General features: G+C 44.8%; 1 protein-coding gene across 1 annotated transcript in view; it reads right to left on the reverse strand.

The window, feature by feature from the left end:
* TUBGCP4 (tubulin gamma complex component 4) overlaps window positions 1-21,471 on the reverse strand; it is a 380,747-nt gene that overhangs the window by 158,865 nt on the left and 200,411 nt on the right. Inside the window, exons 12-13 of the mRNA XM_078683319.1 lie at window positions 18,499-18,606; window positions 17,376-17,514 (exon numbers count right to left, since the gene is read on the reverse strand). Of these exons, the coding sequence (XP_078539445.1) occupies window positions 17,376-17,514; window positions 18,499-18,606 (247 nt within the window). The remainder of the gene's footprint in view (window positions 1-17,375; window positions 17,515-18,498; window positions 18,607-21,471) is intronic.

Raw genomic sequence — 21,471 nt, forward strand, 5'->3', positions numbered from 1 at the left:
GCCTTTATCTGACCCTAAGGACGCTATTCAGGTGTTGCATTTTTCACTATATGACCCCTCAATCTCTCCTTTTAACGGGATTCTGGTCTATCGTCCTCCTGGTCCTAGAACTGACTTCAGCCTAAAATTGCTTCAGTTCCTGGAACCCTACTTTGGTTGTGAGAATTTAACGATTCTGGGTGATTTTAATTTTCACTTGGAGTTGTTGGAGGCACATGACACCTTTGCTCTGTTGGAAGCCCTGACAGCATGTGGATTCACCCAACTGGTGAAAGGACCCACTCACCGAGCGGGGCATACGCTTGATGGGATCTTCTCTAATGACCAGAGATTGTCAGTAACAGATCCTTTTTTTCTGTCCTGGTCGGACCATCTGGCCGTCCCTTTCAACGTGGACCTCCCTAGCCAGGAGATCCCTAGGAAAGTTCCGAGTACTTTTGAAGTACGTAGGAATCTTAAAAACATCGGAGGAAACTCTTTCGACCCGTGGATTCCCAGTCTGTCTTTAATCCGGGAGATGGATCTTTCTCTGGCGGTGCCGCAGTATGAAAAAATCCTTACTGCAGCCCTGGATGAACTGGCACCTGCTCGGTCCTGCTATTCAGCCAGGAAAAGACCCTCAGCCCCCTGGTTCTCCGAACAGCTAAGACTCCTTAGACAGGAAGTAAGGAGGCAGGAGCGTCTATGGCATGCTAGTTGGGACCAAATAGACAGGGAAGCCCATAAAACCCTGCTAAAAAGATATAAGCTGGAAGTTATCAGGACCAAACAAGATTACTTTACGGCCCTCACAGCTTCTCTTTCATCTCCCAAAGAGCTTTTCAGGATTGTGGACTCTCTCACATCTCTTCAGGTCCCAGATCCCGTAATTTCATCTCAGGAGCTCTGCAACGACATAGCTCTCTTCTTCCAGTCCAAAATATCGGACATCTATACTGCCCTGGAGTCACAGAGACTATCAACTGCTGAGCCACTGGCTACTATGGTCCCGGAGGTTTCCCTGGCAGAGCTCTCTTTGGCCGGATGTCTGGAATCCTTTCCTCCTCTCTCTTTACAAGATCTAGAGACGCTGCTTGACAAAACTAAGTCTGGGTCTCCGCTTGATCCCTGCCCTCTTAAGGTCCTGAAGCAGTGTAGAGGATCTCTCTTACCCCCTTTGGTTGACATCATGAATAGGGTAATGAGGGAGGGTGTCTTTCCCCAGCAGTGGAAAAATGCTGTGGTGAAACCACTGCTTAAGAAACCCTCCCTTGATCCAGGGGTATTAAAGAACTTTTGCCCCATCTTACTACTCCCGGCGCCCGCGAAGATGTTAGAGGCCTACCTTAATAGGCACCTCGCTGTCTTTGTGGAGAGTTCGGGCTGTTTGGATCCGTCCCAGCATGGGTTTAGGAGGGAACACAGCACCGAGTCTGCCCTCACCCTGGTGCTCGATTCCATCCGTACGAGCGTGGATGGGGGTCGGACCTCCCTCCTGATCCTTCTGGACCTCACGGCTGCCTTCGATACCCTTTCTCCCCGGGTTTTAACATCTCAATTGGGTGAGATTGGGGTTCGGGGGGCAGCCCTAGGGCTCCTTTCCTCTTTTCTCGAATATAGAGAGCAGAGGGTAATGCTGGGAAAATTCCTATCTCCATCCCTGTCTGTGCAATGTGGGGTCCCTCAGGGGTCGGCGCTCAGTCCCACCCTTTTTAACATCTATGTGACCCCACTTGCCAGACTTATTAGATCTTTTGGGATGGAGGTAGTTTCCTATGCGGACGACACCCAGATCCTCGTGTCTCCCTCCCAATCAACCGAGCTGACAGCCTCCAATTTTAGATCCTGTATGGAGGCTGTCGGCCAGTGGATGATTCACAATTCACTGAAATTGAATGGGGAGAAGACCGAGGTGATGGTGTTTGGCGGAAAGGAAGAGATCTGGTCTATGGACTGGTGGCCTGACTCATTGGGTGCCTGCCCAAAACCTACATCCCTGGCTAAAAACCTCGGGGTCATGATCGATCCCATCCTTGGTATGTGCCAACAGGTCAAACGGACTGTATCTACCTGTTGGGGAATCATCCACATACTAAGGAAAATTAGGCACTACCTTTCCTGCCAGGCAAGAAGGCAACTTGCTGTCGCCCTTCTGGGCTCCCGATTGGATTACTGCAATGCGCTGTATGCTGGATTGAACAAGAGCCAGCTACAGCGCTTGCAGGTGGTCCAGAACGCGGCAGCCAGATTTGTCCTTGATCTACCCCGTCGTTCCTCGGCCACGTTGGCCAGGAAGCAGCTTCACTGGCTTCCGATCAAGGAGCGGATAGTCTTTAAGTCCATGTGTATGGTCTACAAGGCTTTGGCGAAAAGTAGCCCTACCGGTATCGGATCCATCTTGTCTTACTATAACCCTGGCAGGAATCTCCGCTCCTCTAATCAACTGCTTTTCTGTGTCCCGCGTATTCGGAAAGCCAGATGGGGTGGGAGGGCTTTTTCCCATCTGGCTCCTAAATGGTGGAATGATCTTCCGATAGAATTAAGGTCCCTTCCCTCCCTACAGACTTTCAGATCTGCTCTTAAAACACGTCTTTTTGTACAAGCATATGAGTAGCTTGGCCCTGCATTTTGATCTTTTTGGTAGGCGCCTTGATACCTTCGGGTTTAGTCTGCGCGGTATAAGATGCAAAATAAATAAATAAATAAATAAATATCCCGGAGGCAATGTGTAAAGCATTTGCGCATGCACACAACAGCAACAACATCCTAGGCACACCACAAAAGGAACTCCACACAAGATTATGTAAAAATAACTTTTGTATTGTCAAAACACATCAGATAGTAATCACACAATATACATTGTGCCAACTGGCACGGGCAATATTCACAAGGGATTATTTACACCAGGACAGGGCCACGTGGGCCACTGTCAGAATCAGTACTTAGTAGAATTAGCACTTAGAATAACTGTAACACGAATTGACAATTGTAGAACCCCACCAGCAACCACTGGTAAAGGTAGGTACACACTACGCAATACTAATAACCATAGGCCTAGATCACGCAGGGACCCAAACTCACTAGTATAACATACTAGGCAAAGCAAACCTCTAAGCATGAGCACCTTTAGAAGTATAACACAAGCATAAAGGCAAAGCACATTACGCAGAAATCACATTTAGGCCTAAACAGTATAAATACAGTAGGCAATCACCTTGCGCCACATGTAGAGCACATAAATCACATTTAGGCAATTATCACAAACCTAGTAAGTAATCACATTGCGCAAAAATCACATTAGGGCCTTACGCCCTATCCATATACCAGCCCCCCTGGCCAACTGGCCATCCAAGGAGGTGCTCAAATGGCCTGTGTCCAGAATGTCAGGGCCCGCTGCCATCGCAGCGCCAGTCAGGGGTGTGCCACCGGCGCAAACCTAAACGTTGCAGCTGCCCACTAATTGCTGGGCAGCTGGGAACATCAACAGGGCCTAAACATTGCAGCTGGCACTAAGTGCTGCCCAGCTGTAGAAGGCCTGGCACCTCTGTGCCACTTCTATCCCTCTCAGGGACTTTCTCTCCCGTGGCGCCTAAACGGTGCAGCTGCCCACAAATTGCTGGGCAGCTGGGAATCAGCAAAACTGCGACAGGGCCCTCACTGGCCCTAGGACCAAAACTGCGCCAAACAGGGGGAGCCCTCTAGGCTCTGGGACAAAACATGCTCATCATTGGAGCCCTCTGGCTCTGGCACAAACATAGGCGCACTTTTGGGAGCCCTCTAGGCTATTAGAACCACTGGAGCTTCGGGTGAGCTCTCCAACCTGGGGGAGCGGCCCGCTGCCAACCGGGGCCGCTCTATCCTCTAAAATGCCCACCTTTGCTGGTGGAGCCTTGTGGGCTCTAAACAAATCCAATAATGCCCCCGGGAGCCTCGAGGGCTCAAAATCTAATAATGCCCCCGGGAGCCTCGTGGGCTCAAGAAATAAACTGCCCCCAGGACGTTGGGGCAGCCCTCTCGCACGTGGGGCCGCCCAGGTGCCGACAGAGCACCCGGACACAGCCACAGACATGGGGACCCCGCGGGGCCCTCCCAGCCACCATCTCCACGTTGGAGCGGCCCGCTGCATGCACGGGCCGCTCGGATTCCGTCTCTCCCCCCCCCCCAGCTCCCTTGAACACTCACAGGCTGGGGGCGACGGCAGCACTCTGTCTCCGGGGGTTCTGGGGCGACGCCTTCCTAGGGTGGCTCTCTCTCCTCATGAGAGCCCCGCTTTGCGTCGTGCCCGCCTTTCGGGACCTACGGGCAACAGGCGGGGCTCTCCCTCGCTGGACACAGCAGCATTGCCCGGCGCTCTCTCCTCTCCAACCACCATTTCGGGCTGCACGCTCTCGGCCCCGCCCACTTCCTCTGCTTCCAGGTCGCACACAGCTCGGGCTGCGGCGGGGATTTCTTTGGCGGCATACAACTGAGGGGTGGGCACACTCGAGGAACAAAATTACGATGCGGCCATAATCGGGGTGGGCACCCAACTTTAAAATAATTAAATAAGCGGGGTGGCACCCGCGGCTGTTTAAGGAAACCGCTGTCACAATGCAGGGTAGGCTCCTGCATACCACGCAAAGGACATTTCAAAACAAAGCGCTTCCCAGGCGCTAAAGGTGACAGAAACCCTGGCTCAACAAAGCAAAAGGGGTTTCAGCCAGCCTTGGGCATAAAGAAATGGAGCAACCAGCTCCTCAGCGCAGGGAAGTCCTCCAGTCCCCCTGGCAAGGCAGAGGGGTTCCAGCACACAGCCCCCATGGGTGAGGAGGGCAGGAGAGTCCCACCAAGTCCTGGATCTCAGAAAGATGGAGCAAGTCCATCCAGGGGCAAGGCAGGGCCCAGGGAGGCAAGCCTTCCCCTGGGCCCCAGCAGCAGCACGCCCCTGGTAGATTCTAGTTAGGAAAAACAAGAACCTTTTAAATGAGGTCACAGCCTCTTTTTATACATCATTTCCCTTTGTCTGTGGCTACAGGGTGAAGGGAAAACTAGATGCAACTGGTTTTGGAGCACTGTGTGGTGCCCAGCCCCTCTTCCCATTCACTAGTCAGGCTAGGGTCATCAGTCGCAGCACAGGGGGTGGAGCCAGCATGGTGTGGGGAAAGCCCAGCCCTATTCAGGTCCCAGGTGTACTCCTCCCTCACATCAATCATGCAGATCTCCCATTCACCACTGGGGCAGACCCATCCTGACTTCTGGAGCCAGGCACACCAGCTAGCTCCAGCCAATCACAAGCCAGCACATTCAATGCACAGACACACCAACTTCTAGAAGTGGCACTTCCACACTAGACACATTAAAGCCGCACACATCATCGCGGGCAGCATTCAATCTCACGAGTTCGCACACACCAAACTCGAGCCTGCACTCCCCACACATCAGGAACTACCATGGATACACATATTCCCCATGCATTCCTATGGGAGGGCAGGCCACTCACCACACATACACAGAGAGCTCACACACTTTACACTGTACCACAGTGAAAAAGTGCGCAGAGGCCTAAAATCACCAACACTAGGTTACAGAAACAGGCTAGGAAAAAGCAAAAAAGTTTCGGGGTGAACCTGTCAAAAGGGCCAGGTCCAACACCATCCCTTTGCAAGCGACCACAGTGGTCCAGATAAACACACTCTAGTGGTTTATCTGAAATCAGGAGGGGCGTCTGTGCAGGTCGTTTCACTGTTGAAACTTTAATTTTTTGGCAAATTTCACATTCTAGAACATAGTTTCTAGTTTGTTTCCTCAGGCGTGGCCACCATTATCTTTGTTTTAATAAGGATACTGTGGCAGAAATTCCTGCGTGTGCAGATGCCAGCCCTGTGAGTGCTGCTAAGATCAGTTCTAACCTATGTTCCATGTTTGGAATTGCCCTATCCCCCACTCCAGGTATTCGAGCAAAAGAAACATTATTCGCATCAGTTATATATGAATACTTTACTGCAAAACCTTTCGGGACTGTCTTACCACTGTCTTTAACTGAAGCAGTGACAGCTTGCATTATTTCGCTGTTTATTTTTGTTTTCGACTGAGTGATTGCAGCTACGGAAGCCGTTTGCACAGCTGCCTTAGCGGCTTCATCAGCCAATGAATTCCCTGCAACGTGAACGCCATCACGCTGATGACTCAGTGTATGTATCACGTGAGTCTTTTGTAGTTCTTTCTGTAATAGAACTACTCCTTCCCAAAGCATTTTATGCTTAATTGTGCCACCTTTTGCGTCTTTTGAAACCGTTTTGAACCCAGTTCTGCAGATATTCATTGTAAGACTGGACGCAGTAATACGAATCGCACACTAGGAGTGTGGGGAATTCACAATTGGTATTTTCAAGCGGCATCTTGAAAGCCTGTAGTTCAGCTCGCTGAGCTGTATAGTCTCTGAGTGATTGAGCTTTAGTGACCATACGTCTAAATTTACCTTTGTGCTAGCGACCTTTAACAATCGCGCACACAGCACTATAGGCTTGTTTACCCCCAATTGCGGGCTGTGCTGATCTGTCTGTATAGATTATACATCCGTAATGTTTTAGAGGCAGAATTCCGGTCGGCAGGGGACATTCGTGTTCGTATTGTAGGAATTCTTGTGTCTTCAAGTAGGGGTCAAAAACATATTCAACGTCTGTTGCAGCAAGAGAATTAACCCATTGTATCCATCTCCGATGTAAAGCCTTAGCATTAGGAATGCTTGCTTTCGTCACTGCCTCTAAGGCAGGTACAGGTATAACTAGCATTATGCGTTTACCCTGCGCGAGAGCTTTTGCTACAGCAGTCTGAACCGCTGTCAGTATCTTTTCTGTTGAAGTGAATTTTATTTCAGCTTGTGTGTACAAGTGTGACTTGTATGCTATTGGTACCGTCTCACCTTCGTTAAAGGTTAGGCATGTGAATCCGCATCTCCCTGGGATGATTCGGATCACAAGATTGCGCGCATTATTGCGTGTTTCTAACGGTGTTTTTGCTAACATGTCTGTTTGCACTGAACGCAAAATTTCTGTATGGTTTTGAGTCCAATTTGTTGGTTTGAAATCAGGTGATTAGTTCATAGAGAGGTTTAACTCTTTCTGCGTAATTTAGAACATAAGTTCTTCCAAAATTCAGGAAACCTAGAATTGATTGCAAGTTTTTCAGCATTTTCCGAGGTTGGAGCAGCGCACATTTTTCTAGCAAGTTGGCTGCCAGGCTTTTGCCTTCACTTGATAACTCGTAGCCTAAGAATAGGACGTTGAGGTGGGCAATTCGTGATTTCTTGAAATTGAATTTATACACTTCAGAAGCAAACCCAAGTATTATGGTGACACTCTTTTCAAGTGCACGTCCAAATCATCATCTGTAAGATAGATGTCATCGACATAGGATAATGCCTCATCATCGTACATTTTTAGTAACTCTGTTACTCTGGCTGAAAATAACCCTGAACTATTCTTGAATCCCTGGGGGAGACGGCAAAATTGTCGTTATGTCCCCATGATTGACAAATCGGTCAAGTGCCTGCTTTCAGGTGCAATGTTTTGACAGAAAAACCCATTTGAAATATCTAATGTGGTTTTATATTTTTTGCGCACAATGTTATTCATCAGTGCTGCACTATGTGCATTTTGTACTGCAAAAGTTTTGTAACAAGAGTTTAAGTGACTGTAGTACAAAACTAGACGATATGTATTGTCTGGTTTGGAGACAGGAAACAAAGGATTGTTCATTGATGAGGTGCATGTTTCAATCACCCCTTGGTATTCAAGTTGATTTAAAATCTCCCTGACTTGTTGTTTAGCTTCCTGTTTTACAGGATATTGCCTTTGCATTGTTGGTTGATTTTTTAACTGGATTTTAAGGTGAGGAGAATCCTCACCCCATCCTACGTGATTTTTATATAATGCTGTAGCTTGAGCTACTGCCCATTTCCTGGCATATGTATTTTTTATAAATTAGAATGTGATTTGAGAAGGCTGGCATAATTATCTCTTCGCCTTCCGGTGGATTTTACGATGGGATTTGTACTAGCGGAATGTTTTCCAATAACTTCCAGCAACTTTGAGTTCATCTATATGGCTTACTGTCCCTTAGTCCCTGTGATGGTCACACACCACATCCGGACTTGTTCTGCTCTCTTGTGTATTTGTATTAAGTATTGGGGAGCGAGCAGACAGGTCGTTAAATATTCCCCCGACCCTCCACACATCTTTGTTTTTCAATAATTATCTCTTCGCCATGTGGTTACTTCCTGACAAATTCAGGTGGCCAGTCTTGTTCAGCTAGAAGTATGTCATAACCCTTAGGTAGCTTTTCCCAAAAGAGTGCTTTTATTTTCCTAGCTATGTCCCCCTCCATCCGGAGTGTTGATTCATATAACTTGTGGGGTACACTAACCCTGGTGTCGGCAGTTTCAACTTGAATGCATTCATTCAAGTCCACTGTCTCCAGATGATCCTTCAGGGTCTTGCGAAAAATGGTTACTTCTGCTGCGCTGTCTAGCATTGTCTGGGCCCACTCCCCGTTCTTGAGTTGTATCCTCAAGATCCTCGGCATGTCTGATCTTTAGACTTGCTACCTTCTTCTTGGTGAATTATCATATTTAGACCGAGCCTATGCAGCCCAAATACGGCATGGCTACTTCCACTAAGATCCGAGAATCAACAACGATTTCTTAGTAAAACCCGCCTTCAGCAGCTAGGGACTTCCCCTTGCCTGAATACTAATTTATCTAGGAAATCATAGAGTTTTCAAAGAACTGAGTCTTTGATGACGTTATTATGTCCAATCATACGTCAAACTCTGCACCTTCAAGGTATAAATATGCCTACGTTTCCCCAGACAAACACACAGTGGTTTGGAGCAGTTCGACTATATACTTGCCCGACGCGCGCCCTGCAGCAGCAAGTGCCGAAGGAAGCTGACCCTCCAGCTGACGCACTGAGAGACGCTGTCTTTTCTCTTGCCGAGAAATCCAGCTCCAGTGTTTCCAGGCTACCCTTGCGGATTGTTGGGAAATCGAGTCCTGAGAGAGAGATACAAGACCTCCTTCATTCTAAAACCAAGGTACGGAGCTGATTAGATCCTTAGAGAATTCTTGGAATTGATTCTTGGCAAAGAATACTAAAACTTAAGCTACACCTCACTTACTTCTTCCCTTGTACTAGACTTAGGTTAGGTACACCGGGGTAGGCGTATTTTAGAACCACCAGTTGAGTACTTTTAGTCAATCTTTATCACTGTATGTATTTTATGTATTATATGTTCTTTTATATGGCTTAGAAACCATACCATGCTTTTACAGTACTACTTTATATTACTTTTCGTATTATATGCATTGTACTTTATAACCAGTATTACGATTGTAGCAGTACATTTCTCATGCTTGAGAAAGAAGACTGTTCAACAAATACTTTTTATTGAAAAAGCCTGTCTCTCTGTTTCTCAGCACCTCTGGTTAAACGAAGCATGCACGATTGACTGAGTAAAATAGCTATCTATTGTTTCCGCGACTCTAGAGATTGCTTTCTTATTTTTGGGAAACAAAGTTGTCATGTTTAAGCGGTTGTCAGAAAATAATCCCTTCTTGTGAATTCGAGAAAGTTTCTATTGACCTCTGAGCTAGCTGGCACTCACAATTAAGTTTAATATATTCGGTAGAGACCTAGTCGACCTCAGTCCTACGTCTAAACTACAGGATATATTATTCCAATGCGCAGAGGCAATTGGGATTATAGGAACTACACTACAACTGTTTTATGCCAACAATTTGATAATCATGAACTATACCTCTGCTTCCTAAAAAGTAAACTTTATCTGGTTGGAAAATACTGCTGGACTAAGAAGCTTGTGATTAACAATCAAAAAACGAAATTCTGGTATATGTTTATTTTTTCAACTGGACAAACAGACCCAACCTACTGCAGTACAAATACCTTCATTGCCAGGTTCAGTTCAGATTGGTGAAAGAGAATGTGTGGAACTAACTGCAAGAATTATATCCACATGAATAGGTTTTTCAAACTCAGACAAAGGGTTCATTAATTTAAACTAAGCCTTCGTAAGTAAATGCAGTGAGCTGTGCATTTAGACGGCTTTACAGACACTGTTTCCAGTATAAAAATGTCTACAAGGTACGAAATGTAAAGATTTTTGGCTACTTAGAATGCTCCCACAATGTTCCATGTTTCTGTGTAAATATATATGCAGAAGTCTGAAAGCATGTTTGGGGATTGCTTGCTTTCAAAATAGAATGTGCACAAAAATGTTCAGCTTGAAGACCATGTGTTGCTAAACTATTGTGCAACCTCCGATACAATTTCGAGGGTTTCAATGGAAAAAATTGTTTGATGTATGCCAATATAAAATTAAAAAAAAGATTAATAATTGAGACTCAATTTAAAAGCATTATGGGCAACATAAAGGGCAAAATAAAAATAAATGTGGGGTTCAAATCTTAAAGAAAGAAAAGTGCATCCGCAGGTATATGTACTTGCATTCATGCAGATTTACAACTTTAAGGAATTCACAAAAGTTTACTTAATTAGGTCTGAAAATTCTCATCCTCGTAGCAAACCCGTGAATTCAATTTTGGCGTGCGCAAATCTATACACTTCCATTTGCTAATGAGAAACTCTTGAGCGATTGCAATTCACCTTCCCTCAAATATTCCACTTGGAAAAAAGTTGTATTTCTTCCCTTGTCAGGAGTACATTTTTAACTCTTTCGAGTATTGAAGGAGATTATGGAGGAGTTTTTGAACACCCATAAACATGTAAGGATGACGTCGTGCACAGACTCACTGGGTATTCCAACTCTGGAAATACAGCTTTCTGCCTACCTCCACCCACTGCATGTACATCTGTGGAAAGGTGAAAAATCGGTGCCTGGTTAGAATCCAAACCCTGCTATACAGTTCATGTATGACTTGTTTGCTTTTATGTACATCGCTCTGACACCCTCATGGATCGCGTTTCAGCGATATAAGACACCTTAAATAAATAAATAATGTGAGTCCTGGCATAATAGGAGAGGCTCTTATCAAAGCTCTTAGGTAATGACAGTGCCGCTGTAACTTCACACCTCAACACATGCTACCAAAAGGGACAGGGGACTTATTTTTAAAAGGATAAGGTGATTTCTGAAACATTAGGTCCATTTCAACAGGTAGATATGCTATAAAATTCTAAATCCTTGTATATTCAGCATTGTCAAAGGCAATGTGTATGGTGCTAGCTGACAGTCTTTTGACTTTGGCTCTTATCTTATCTTATCCAGAATTTATACAGCGCACGTTCACCCAGGGGTTTCATGGCGCTCACCAACAGGTCTAGAAACTGACACCAGGGAAGAGAAATGGAGTACTAGGCCAGCGTCTGAACAAACAGCCAAGTTTTAAGCTGCCGCCTGAACTGAAGGAGAGTGGTAGAGGAGCGGATCTCCAAAGTGAGGGAGATCCACAGTTTAGTGGCAAGCGTGGCAAACCTGCGTCCTCCCTTCCGTTGGAATTTTAAACGGGGGACATTCAGAAGAATCTGAGAAGCGGACCGCAGGTTGCGAGGAGGAGTGTACTTGGGCAAAAGTTCCTGGATCAACCTAGGACTGCGTGCACGAAGAGCTTTAAACGTCATCAAGGCAGTTTTAAAGAGTGTACGCTGTGTAATAGGAAGCCAGTGAAGTTGCTTCAGCAGCGGTCTGGCAGATTGCCAGCGTGGGCGGCGATAGATAAGTCTGGCTGCTTGATTTTGGGCCAACTGGAGGCGTTTACTGAGAGCCACAGGGAGGCCCAGGTAGATGGCATTAGCATAGTCTAAGTGTGACAATACCAGTGCAATCACAACCTGGGTCAAAGCGGACTGAGTAAGCATTCGACTGATATTTTTTGTTTTCGGAGGCTGAAAAAAGCAGGATGACACTACTGCGTTAACCTGAGGCTTTAGTGAGAGCTCATCATCGATAAGTACCCCTAGACTTTTGACCAATTTAGACGGAGTAGGTGGCCGACCAAGTTTGGGGGGCCAATAATGTGGCCCCCAAAGAAGTTTGCTTTTCCCGAAGAGGACCAGCTCTGTTTTTTCAGGATTCAATTTGAGATGGTTACTGTCCATCCAGTGACCTATGAAGAGCATGGTGGACTGAAATTGGCAAACAGATTCTGGGGAGTCATCAATGGTGAAAGTGAGTTGCAGATCATCTGTATAATTAAAAGTAGTGACTTTGAAATTTTTTAATGAATGCAACAAAGGAAGCATATAAATATTAAACAAAATAGGTGATAAGGAAGAACCCTGGGGGACCCCACAAGTGGTGTGAAGTTTCGATGAGGAGAAGGGAGGTAGACCAACAGCTTGTGAGCGGTCACTAAGGAAGGATCTGATCCAGTCATGTACAGGGCCGCATATGCCGGCTAGTTTGACACGGTCATGAAGGATTTCATGGTTGACCGTGTCAAATGCGGCCGATAAATCGAGCAGGACCAGAGCCTGAGGGATGCCCAGGTCTGTGCTATGGCGTAGGGAATCCAAAACTGCTGTTATGACCGCTTCGGTGGAGTGGGCTGGTCGGAATCCGGCTTGAGCGGGGTCCAAAAAGTCAGACTGCTCAATGAAACTAGAAAGATGGGTGGTGACGTGGGCTTCCAAAACTTAGGCCAGGTAAGGAAGCAAAGAAATTGGTCTATAATTAGACAAGATAGTGGGTTCCATACCTGCTTTTTTTTTGCAGGGGTACCACCACTGCCTCATTGAATGAATTTGGTACCACGCCTAAAGTTAGGGAACTGTTAAGGAGACCTAATATAGGCAGAGGGAAGGCAGTGATTATCTCTTTTAGGATGTGGGGAGGGCAACAATCGCGAGGGGAGCCCGACTTAACCCTGGCCGTCAGGGCAAGCAAGGGTGAGACATCCAGAAGAGGGAAGTGGTCAAAGATGAATTCATTAGAAAGATAAGTGGAGTCATGGGCTATCGGGAGAGTAACTGGGATACTAGACTTGATGAGCATAATCTTTTCCTGAAAATACTCGTTAAGAGTATTACAGAATTCTTGTGTAGCTTTAGGTTTAGACTGGCTCTGCTTGTTTTGTTTTTTCAAAACCTTATGGTTGGGGAAACTGCTAGACCCTTGTTAATCTGAAAAAAAAAATCCCTATCTAAAAGCAAAGCTATGTTGGTCTCAAACAGAACACATAGCCATAGTAGCCCCTGGAACTGAAGGGAACTACTTGGTGTGTGGATGGGCTCCTTGTGAAAGGACAGAATGTCGTCATTCAAAGTGAAGTAAGTCAATGGTTGAAGACGGCTGACCCACTGCCTTATGCTGTAAGCTATCGGTGGAAAACATGTGATTGACACAATAACAGATCAATTGACATAGAGGTCTTTTAAACAGAAGGTAGCTGTACAAGCCCTTTTGTCATTTGATCTCTTGCTAAACTCTGATAATTTAGAGGGTGCAAATCTTAAGAAGGTCTTAAAGCTTCCCCTCTTGCTCCATTGTTAAGGCTACAAGACTACAATTAAGGATGACTTCTTGGATGCTCTTAGCAAAACCTTGGCTTTTAGAGTTCTCTTGCCCCCTACAAGTCTCCTCTTCTCATCCTATTATATCCTCATTTTGTTCGAAAGCATTATTTAAGGGAGAGAGAATGTATAATTTACAACTGAAGAATTTGAAGATAGACATTTAGGGAATTCTTTTTTTCATGTAATTTACAGTGACATTTTCTATAACAATACTGAAGACAATGTAACATAGGTCAAATTTTGTTTTATCATCCAGTATTGGTACTCAATAATTGGTGGTTATAATTTCTGGTTCACCAACAATGGGTTAGTTACATTTGCAAAAGTAATTTCTATACTTCCTGGAATTGCCCGATACAAGATTGCTAAGCAAGGTTTTACAGGTGCAGCGGAGTATAAAACCTATTTGAAACTTACCAATCTTATCCTCAGGGATTCGTGCAATGTGATATATTTGGAAGCTAAACATAAAGGTAAATATAGGTCATATTTTACTTGATTTGTTTTTTGTTTTACCTCAGCGAAGTAGACCTTTTCGTACAATTTTTGTTAAATGTAAAATTATAAATGTCTGCTCTGCAAAGTATTTATAAGACTAAATAGTATCATTTGATATTTCTACTGCTTAGGGCAAATGTCCTTGTTATGTCCTTATAATGTTATTGTAATGTTTTACAAATGAAGTATCTTAAATAAACTAGATCAGATTGAAAGCTAAAATCTTTAAATGTGGAAACTGGCCACCAGCAAGTTATACATGCCTGGTCAACAGACCTAGGACATGCCACAAGAGTCAAACGCAACAAAAAGCACTGGAATCATTCTCAATGGAGACTTTACTCTGGAAACGTAAACAGACAGTTGACTTAATCCTCAACATTTAGGCTCAGAATCTTAAGATTATTTTTTAAATACCTAGGTTTCCCATACAGAGTGCAAGTTACAGCAGCGCATGTGCTCTCTCACCTGGACTATGTGAATTAACTTTACTTCACAGAGACCAGAAAAGTCTAGCCAAGTACACCTGGGCCAAAATTCAGGAGACAGACTATTCTTACACTAGATCACAACTGTCCTTAAAATCTTGCGCTTCCACTGTCTTGCAAGATCGCTTTCTAAGCACTGCATGTAACAGATTAAGCAAAGATATAAAAAGTGATGTGAGGTTGATTGCACTAAGTTCAACCACCGGCAATCTCTGGGGGTAGGATTTCAACCCATCATTCTTTTGCACACATTGCCACCTCTGACTGACCCGCCATATGCAAATCAGTCTTTGTCCTGCCCTTACGGAAACAGTCAAGTCCAGCCCGACCTGCCAAATCAGGTCCTCCCAGAACCGGAACACGAGCAACCCAGGACTGGTTTTGCCCTAGTTCTGGGCTCATCAGCCAGGTACAGATTATTTTCAGTGACACAGTAAGCATAGGACCCCGTCTGGGTATTCTCATGCCACTATGGCAGTACATGAAACACACAAAAGGTGATGGGAGACTGCTTGCAATAAATCTAACCACTGGGAATCACTCAAAGTAGCACTCCAACCCATCGCTCTTTTGCTCACCACGCCACCTCAATTTGGACCCAGCCATATGCAAATCAGTCTTGACCATGCTCCTCATGGGAATAGTTCAGCCCCAACTGCCATGTCCTCCCTAAATCAAGCCACAAGCAACCCACGTCCGGTTTCACCCTAGTTATGGGCTCATCATCCAGGTACAGCTTGTCTCCAGTGATACAGTGAGCATGGGACCTACGTCTGGGCATACCCATGCTATTTAGGGAGGTACATGAAACACAAGAAGTGTGATGGGAGGCTACTTGAAATAAGCCTAACCACTGGCAAATGCTCGGGTTGCAACATCGTTCTTTTGTATCACAAAAGTATCTTAAATAAATGGAAGTTAAAACCTCAGTTTGGACCCAGCCATATGCAAATCAGTCTTCACCCTGCTCCTCATGGGAACAGTCCAGCCCGAACTGCCAAGTCAGGTACTTCCTGAACCGGACACAAGCAACCTAAGACAGATTTCAGGCAGGTCTAGCATGGTTTCAGTTGTGCAGTGAGCAAGAGACCCATGTCTGCGCATACCCTTGGGCATTTAGAGAGCTACATCAACTCCATAAATGGTCATGGTAGGATGCTTGGAATACGTCTAACCACTGGCAATTGCTCGGGCAGCATTCTAACCCATTGTTATTTTGCACACCATGCTAATTCAGATTAGACCCACCCACAGCAAATCAGAATCGGTCCCGCTGTAATAGGAACAGTCCAGCCCGATAACGACAGACTGGGATGCAGCATCAGTAATTACCAGTGGCTGAGATTCATTTAAGCATTCCACCTTTATCTTTTTTTTGTATGCTTCAGTGCAATGCACTAAGTGTGAAGGGTATGCCCAGATGTGGGTCACTTGCTGATGTGGGTACCACGGATTGCATCTAACTGAAAAGAACCAATGGGGACAAAATCAGTCTTGGGTTGTTTATGTCCTGGGCTGGACTGTTCCTACTGGAGCAGGGAGAAGACAGATTTGCCTATGACTAGGACCAAATTGAGTTGGCATGGTGTGCGAAATACCAATGGACTGGGAGATGGACTGGAGCAATTGCCAGCTGCTGAGATTATTTCATGCATACCACCTACCAATTTTTTGTAGGCTTCATTAAAGATCCAGCACTGTATGGAAAAATGTGAGACCTACCGCCAAAGGCAAAGCCTCGAATCCAACACTCTCCTACAACTAAAACTGCCACGTTTAGAAAAAACAAAGCTCTGCGGATTCTTTCTCTGTCCAAACCAGTAAGCTTCGGAAAGCCATCTTCAACCAGATAACAGACCGAGGAAACCAGAGTACCATCTCGCTTTCCGGAAAGCCATGTTCAACCAGATAACAGACCCAGAGATCCAGAGATCCACAGTACCATCTCGCTTTCCAGAAAGCTGTAAAAACATGGCTCTTTAAAATTTCACGCTCAAAGTAACCTCTAAACAACTCCTAGATGACATTTGTCAATCATGAAACCAATCATGAAACCAATGAAAACCAAGATACTACATCTTCCAAGCAAAAGTCAACAAATGTAACAAACGATAAAGCTGCATGAAGTGTGATCTATGTCTCTCCCTTTCACATATTCTTTAAAGATAAGCATTTGTTCCAGTTCTGCCATGTCTACTACATGACCAGGCCACATTTCAAGATCTGATAGAGTTCACTCACCTATTTATACACAGATCATACTATAACCATACACTTCTGCAATCAACCATGCAGGTACACCAGTAATCTTTATGGACAGTTTGAGCGCCATGATGCCACAATATTAGCGGTTGCACACAATACAAATCTCAGATAACATAAAATAACTCCCTCAAAATAAGAAGCAACACAAAAAGAGTATAAAGATAGCTGAAAAGGGTTAAATCAAGAAACAAAACGAGTGGGTTCTTTTAAAGAGGGATACGACAGATTTAAATTTTGAAGAAATACTAGAGGAACACAAGAGAATATTGCCACAGAATCACTTTCACAGCAATATGCATATGTTGTTATGTGTATGTATAAAGTGCACTATCACCCAGGAGGGTATCATGGCACTGCACAGGTGAAATTCTAGCCTTGCCTGGGGTGGGGGGCACAATTCAAAGAGCCAGGTCTTCAGCTTCTTGTGGAAAGGCAAGACCTGAGGCAGAGACTGTGATATGTAGTGCTCCTGTTTAAGTACATATCTAAACTGATTCATTGAAAATTAGCTGGAAGGCTCACCTGTTTTTTTTAATTAAAAATATAATGCCTCTTGACACAGTCATTCAAGCCTTATCTCAAGAAATAACAGAAAACGAATTCTGCAGATACTCACTTTTCCAGCACTGCTGGAGTAAAGAGAATATGCAGAGGCCACTGCACTTTATAGGTGAGTCCGAGAGCTGCCCATCCAGAGGAGGGAGGTTCACGGGGTGAAGGCTCTCTTGAAGGACCTTCCCGTGCTTGAGATGAATCTGTCGAACAGCAAAAAGACAAAAATGATATTTTAAAGAACTTTGTTTCACTGTAAAAATGCAATATGCACAGACTGTGCCTGTTGCATAAAACACATGGTATTCATAGAGCCAGTGCAATCGGCTTTGCATCTAATTCCCAGTTCAGAGCATAAATGTGCTCTGTGATCCGTATTTGCAAAAACAAATCACAATGCACACAATGATTCCCAGCAAGTCGCAAGGAAAATGGGTGACCAGGGAACGTTTCTCCTCAATTTCAACTTGCAATGGTATGCACAAATGCTTTGCAACAGTTTTTGTGGTCACAAAGCATTTAATGTAAGGCTGGAGACATCTAGAAAGGCAGACAAAGTTTAGTATTCATGGTGGCCCCCATCTCTTTAGAGGGAAATGATGACAAAGCCATCATATTGTGAAAGTGAATGCTGGGATCGAGCCTTCTATCCCATGCTGGCCTCAATTCCAGCATTCCCAACTGTCCACAGTAAGTCACACGCCGATGTCCACTCCATTAATATTAATGAGGCACCCGATTTGGCACTCACTGTGACTGCACAGTGAAGGATCTGACAATCTCTCATACCGGTATGGGTGAATCTACTCAGTTCAATTACAAGAACTGTGCTTTGACCCGACTGTTCTTCCACAGGGAACAATATGTATTAGCATTCTGACTGCCGCCTTCAGAAATATTACATAGGATTCTTTTCCTTTGGTAGGAATAACTGGTCAAAGACCATTACAATTCCTGGCCTAATAGGAAGAAATGGTGGTATATTGCCCATTCATTGACTGATTAGCACTTGAAACTTCACATAAAGTTTTCTTTTGCAATTAGAAAAAATCATGCAAGTACTATTTGCTGTGCCAATGGCTGAAATACTGACAACATCTGGTGAATACATATATGCAGCAAGAAAGCTCAGTAAAGTTAAAGAGAAAGAAAAGATATGGATTCAGGGTAAAGCATGGTAATCATACCTTTGGGCTCTTTTCCATGGTAATCAATTGTCATTTTCAAGAGAGGAAGAAGATTATCATCATCCAGTAAGACTTTATGTGCAGCCAACTGGAAAGCCACATTAACATCTAAAACAAAAAACCACAGGATTGTTCAGGCAACTTTAATGGAGAAGTTGTATCACTGTACGAATATAGTTCAAGCTTGCTCTAGATTTGGGCCCTCATTTACTAAACATTTCCGCAAGGACTGACAAAAGGCAAAAGATAGTGTCAATTTACTTACCAATTTAAAGGCCTGAATGTGCAATGCTAAATACTTCAGTAAATGAGGACCTTAGAGTCTTACAATATTGCATCAGTCCACTGCACTAGTGCTAGGTGGATACACAAGTTTGACTGCACCCGAGATGGCTTCAACAAATATGTTCATGTGATGTCAGATACTGTCACATGTCCCAGACAGAATAAACAAGTTCCACCAGCAAATCTTATCAAAGAACTGAAGATGAAAATGCCCTGCCCATAATGTCAGTTGGCGATATCATGGCTGGTGTGAGATTACTGTCTCATACCAGCCCTGTTGGAGGGGACGCCAGAGAATGTTTGACCCCCCCCAAAAGATCTCACCAAAGAGAATGATTGACCTCACAACAAATTTAACATCAACAGAAGAGTACTGTCATGTTTGTGTGGCATAGACTTTGGCAATGGGCATACATCTTGTTATCGGCTCTCTTCTGCCCCTTCCTAGTAAATTTTGGAATCCCTTGACAAGTGGGACAGGCAGGTCTGATGCTGAATCATTCTACTTGCACATGGCAATGTGGTAGAATCCCTTTTCAGTAAATACAGATATATTATTTCATATGATTGACTTTAAAACACTCTTAAGTCTGTCTTCTTCAATGCTATAAGCCTTAAGATATGGGAATGCTCCATAATAATTGAAGTAAGAAGCTTGGACTTAATAAGGAATCAATCCTCAAACAGACGCATTGCCTGATCAATGGAAGATCACTTCTCATCCATCAAGTTTCAACTATGATGGATTCCATTGCATTCACAAGGAAAAAACTCTCAATTTCCATGCTCAATCTCCGAGTAACCCAAACAGTATCTCAAATGGCTACCCAAGTATCTGTGACAAAAAGGCACCAATTGATTTGGTTTGATGGCTACAGATTTTGAAATCTTTAACCAAGATGTGTGTGGACAAGCAGGGCTAGTACTAGCACTTTTGTGAAGTGTTTGTTAAATGTATAAGTCCCACTGTTGTAGAAATTCGCTGGAGTATGGCAAAGCATATAGAACTTTGCCTTGCAGGTTGAACAGGTCAATGCCAGATACTGGCTACTTCAGTCAGAATTAAACATCGGTCTCAAATGTAGCACTGTAGTATAAATTAGAGAAAAAGTACATGCAAATGACCTGCTAATTACAAAACTTCTAGTTTGTTGGTTTTGTGAAGCTGAAAACTCTACCTGAAAAAGATAATTAAACTGGCTCTGTTTGCTCTAACGGTGCCACTGATTCTGCCATTTGTAGCAGTAATGATAAGTGGAAATGAGCTGTGTAAAAGCAACACAAATCTGACAGAACTTCCAATTATATCGATCTTAAACTAATAGTAACAGAGGTGCAGTAGAAGATAGTTGCACATTGGAAAGACCACTTAGAATCAGTGTATACAGGGGAAAAGAAATGTGGGAACAGCAGAAAAGGTGTTATAGTTACCAGCAATTATAGGGAATTTGCCTTTATGGGGAGTTTGTAAGACACCAACAATGTATATATAGGGGGAGGAGCTTCGCGCGCAACCGTGATGGCCGCGTGAGCACAGGGCTCCCGGACCTTCGCCACCTCCTGCACTTATCCTGAATACTATCCTGGTTATGACGACGGGTCATTGAAGATGCAACCCAGCTGATATAATGGCTGTTTTCAGAAATCGATTTGGACTCCGGGAACCGATCTTATGATACTCTGAACTTTTGTGGCCTGCTCCACGGAACTGCCCCGGGCTCGAGTCAATGGCCTGCCGGGGCAGTAATTGAACAACATCGGCCTGCCTGATCCTGCTCTCTACCCAGGTCTTAGCTTTCGGTTTCGCTTTTGGCCTTGGACCCTCTACCGCCTCGGTCTCGCTCCTGCTACCCATGGCGTAATCAACTACGCAACTTCGATCCAGTAAAGTGATCGAATGTCACTGGTCGTCGTATGGCAAGTTGTAACCTGTTCCTCTAGCGGACTCCTTTGGGTGAACTGAACGAAGCCATTTTCACCAGGTCTCGAGGAACCCTTGGGGGCGCAGCTTCCAAGATGGCCGGCAAACCGGAGGTCGAGAAGCGAAAGACCAAGTCCGTCCACCGTGGGGGTACCGTACAATCGTATGTTATGGACCGATACACTCATCCTAGGGGATCCCCCAGTGGTGTGAGTAAGTCCCTGGGAGATGCGGGAGATGACTCGATGGCGGGGGACGATTTGACCTTACGTGATGTCATGGGGGCCATTGCCAGCATGAAGACCTCTATTGGCCAACAACATGAGACTCTGGCCCAAAAACTTGACACTGTGGCAATCGATGTCAACCTGATCAGGGCAGATTTAGCTAAGACCAACGAAAAAGTTAAATCTCTGGATTTGACGACCTCCAGCCTCACGACTGATGTCTCCGATCTACAAACGGAGGCCGGCAATCTACGGTCCTCCAACGATTTCTTTTCTCGCCGACTGGAGGATTTTGACAGTCGAGCAAGGCGAAACAACGTTCGTATTGTTGGGGTCCCTGAAAAACAAGAAAGCCCCAATGTGGATCTCCTCGTTGAGGACCTCATCGTGAATCATCTTGCACCTAAAGGCTTGAGCAACTTCTTTGCCGTGGAACGTGCTCACAGGGTGCCGGGAGGAAAGCCTAAGCTGGGTGCTACCCCGCGACCCATAATCGCCAGGATCTTCAACTTTCGTGATAGAGACGCTATACTGCAGGCG

Source organism: Lissotriton helveticus, chromosome 3_1 (genome assembly GCF_964261635.1).
Source record: "Lissotriton helveticus chromosome 3_1, aLisHel1.1, whole genome shotgun sequence".
Classification (NCBI taxonomy): Eukaryota; Metazoa; Chordata; class Amphibia; order Caudata; family Salamandridae; genus Lissotriton; species Lissotriton helveticus.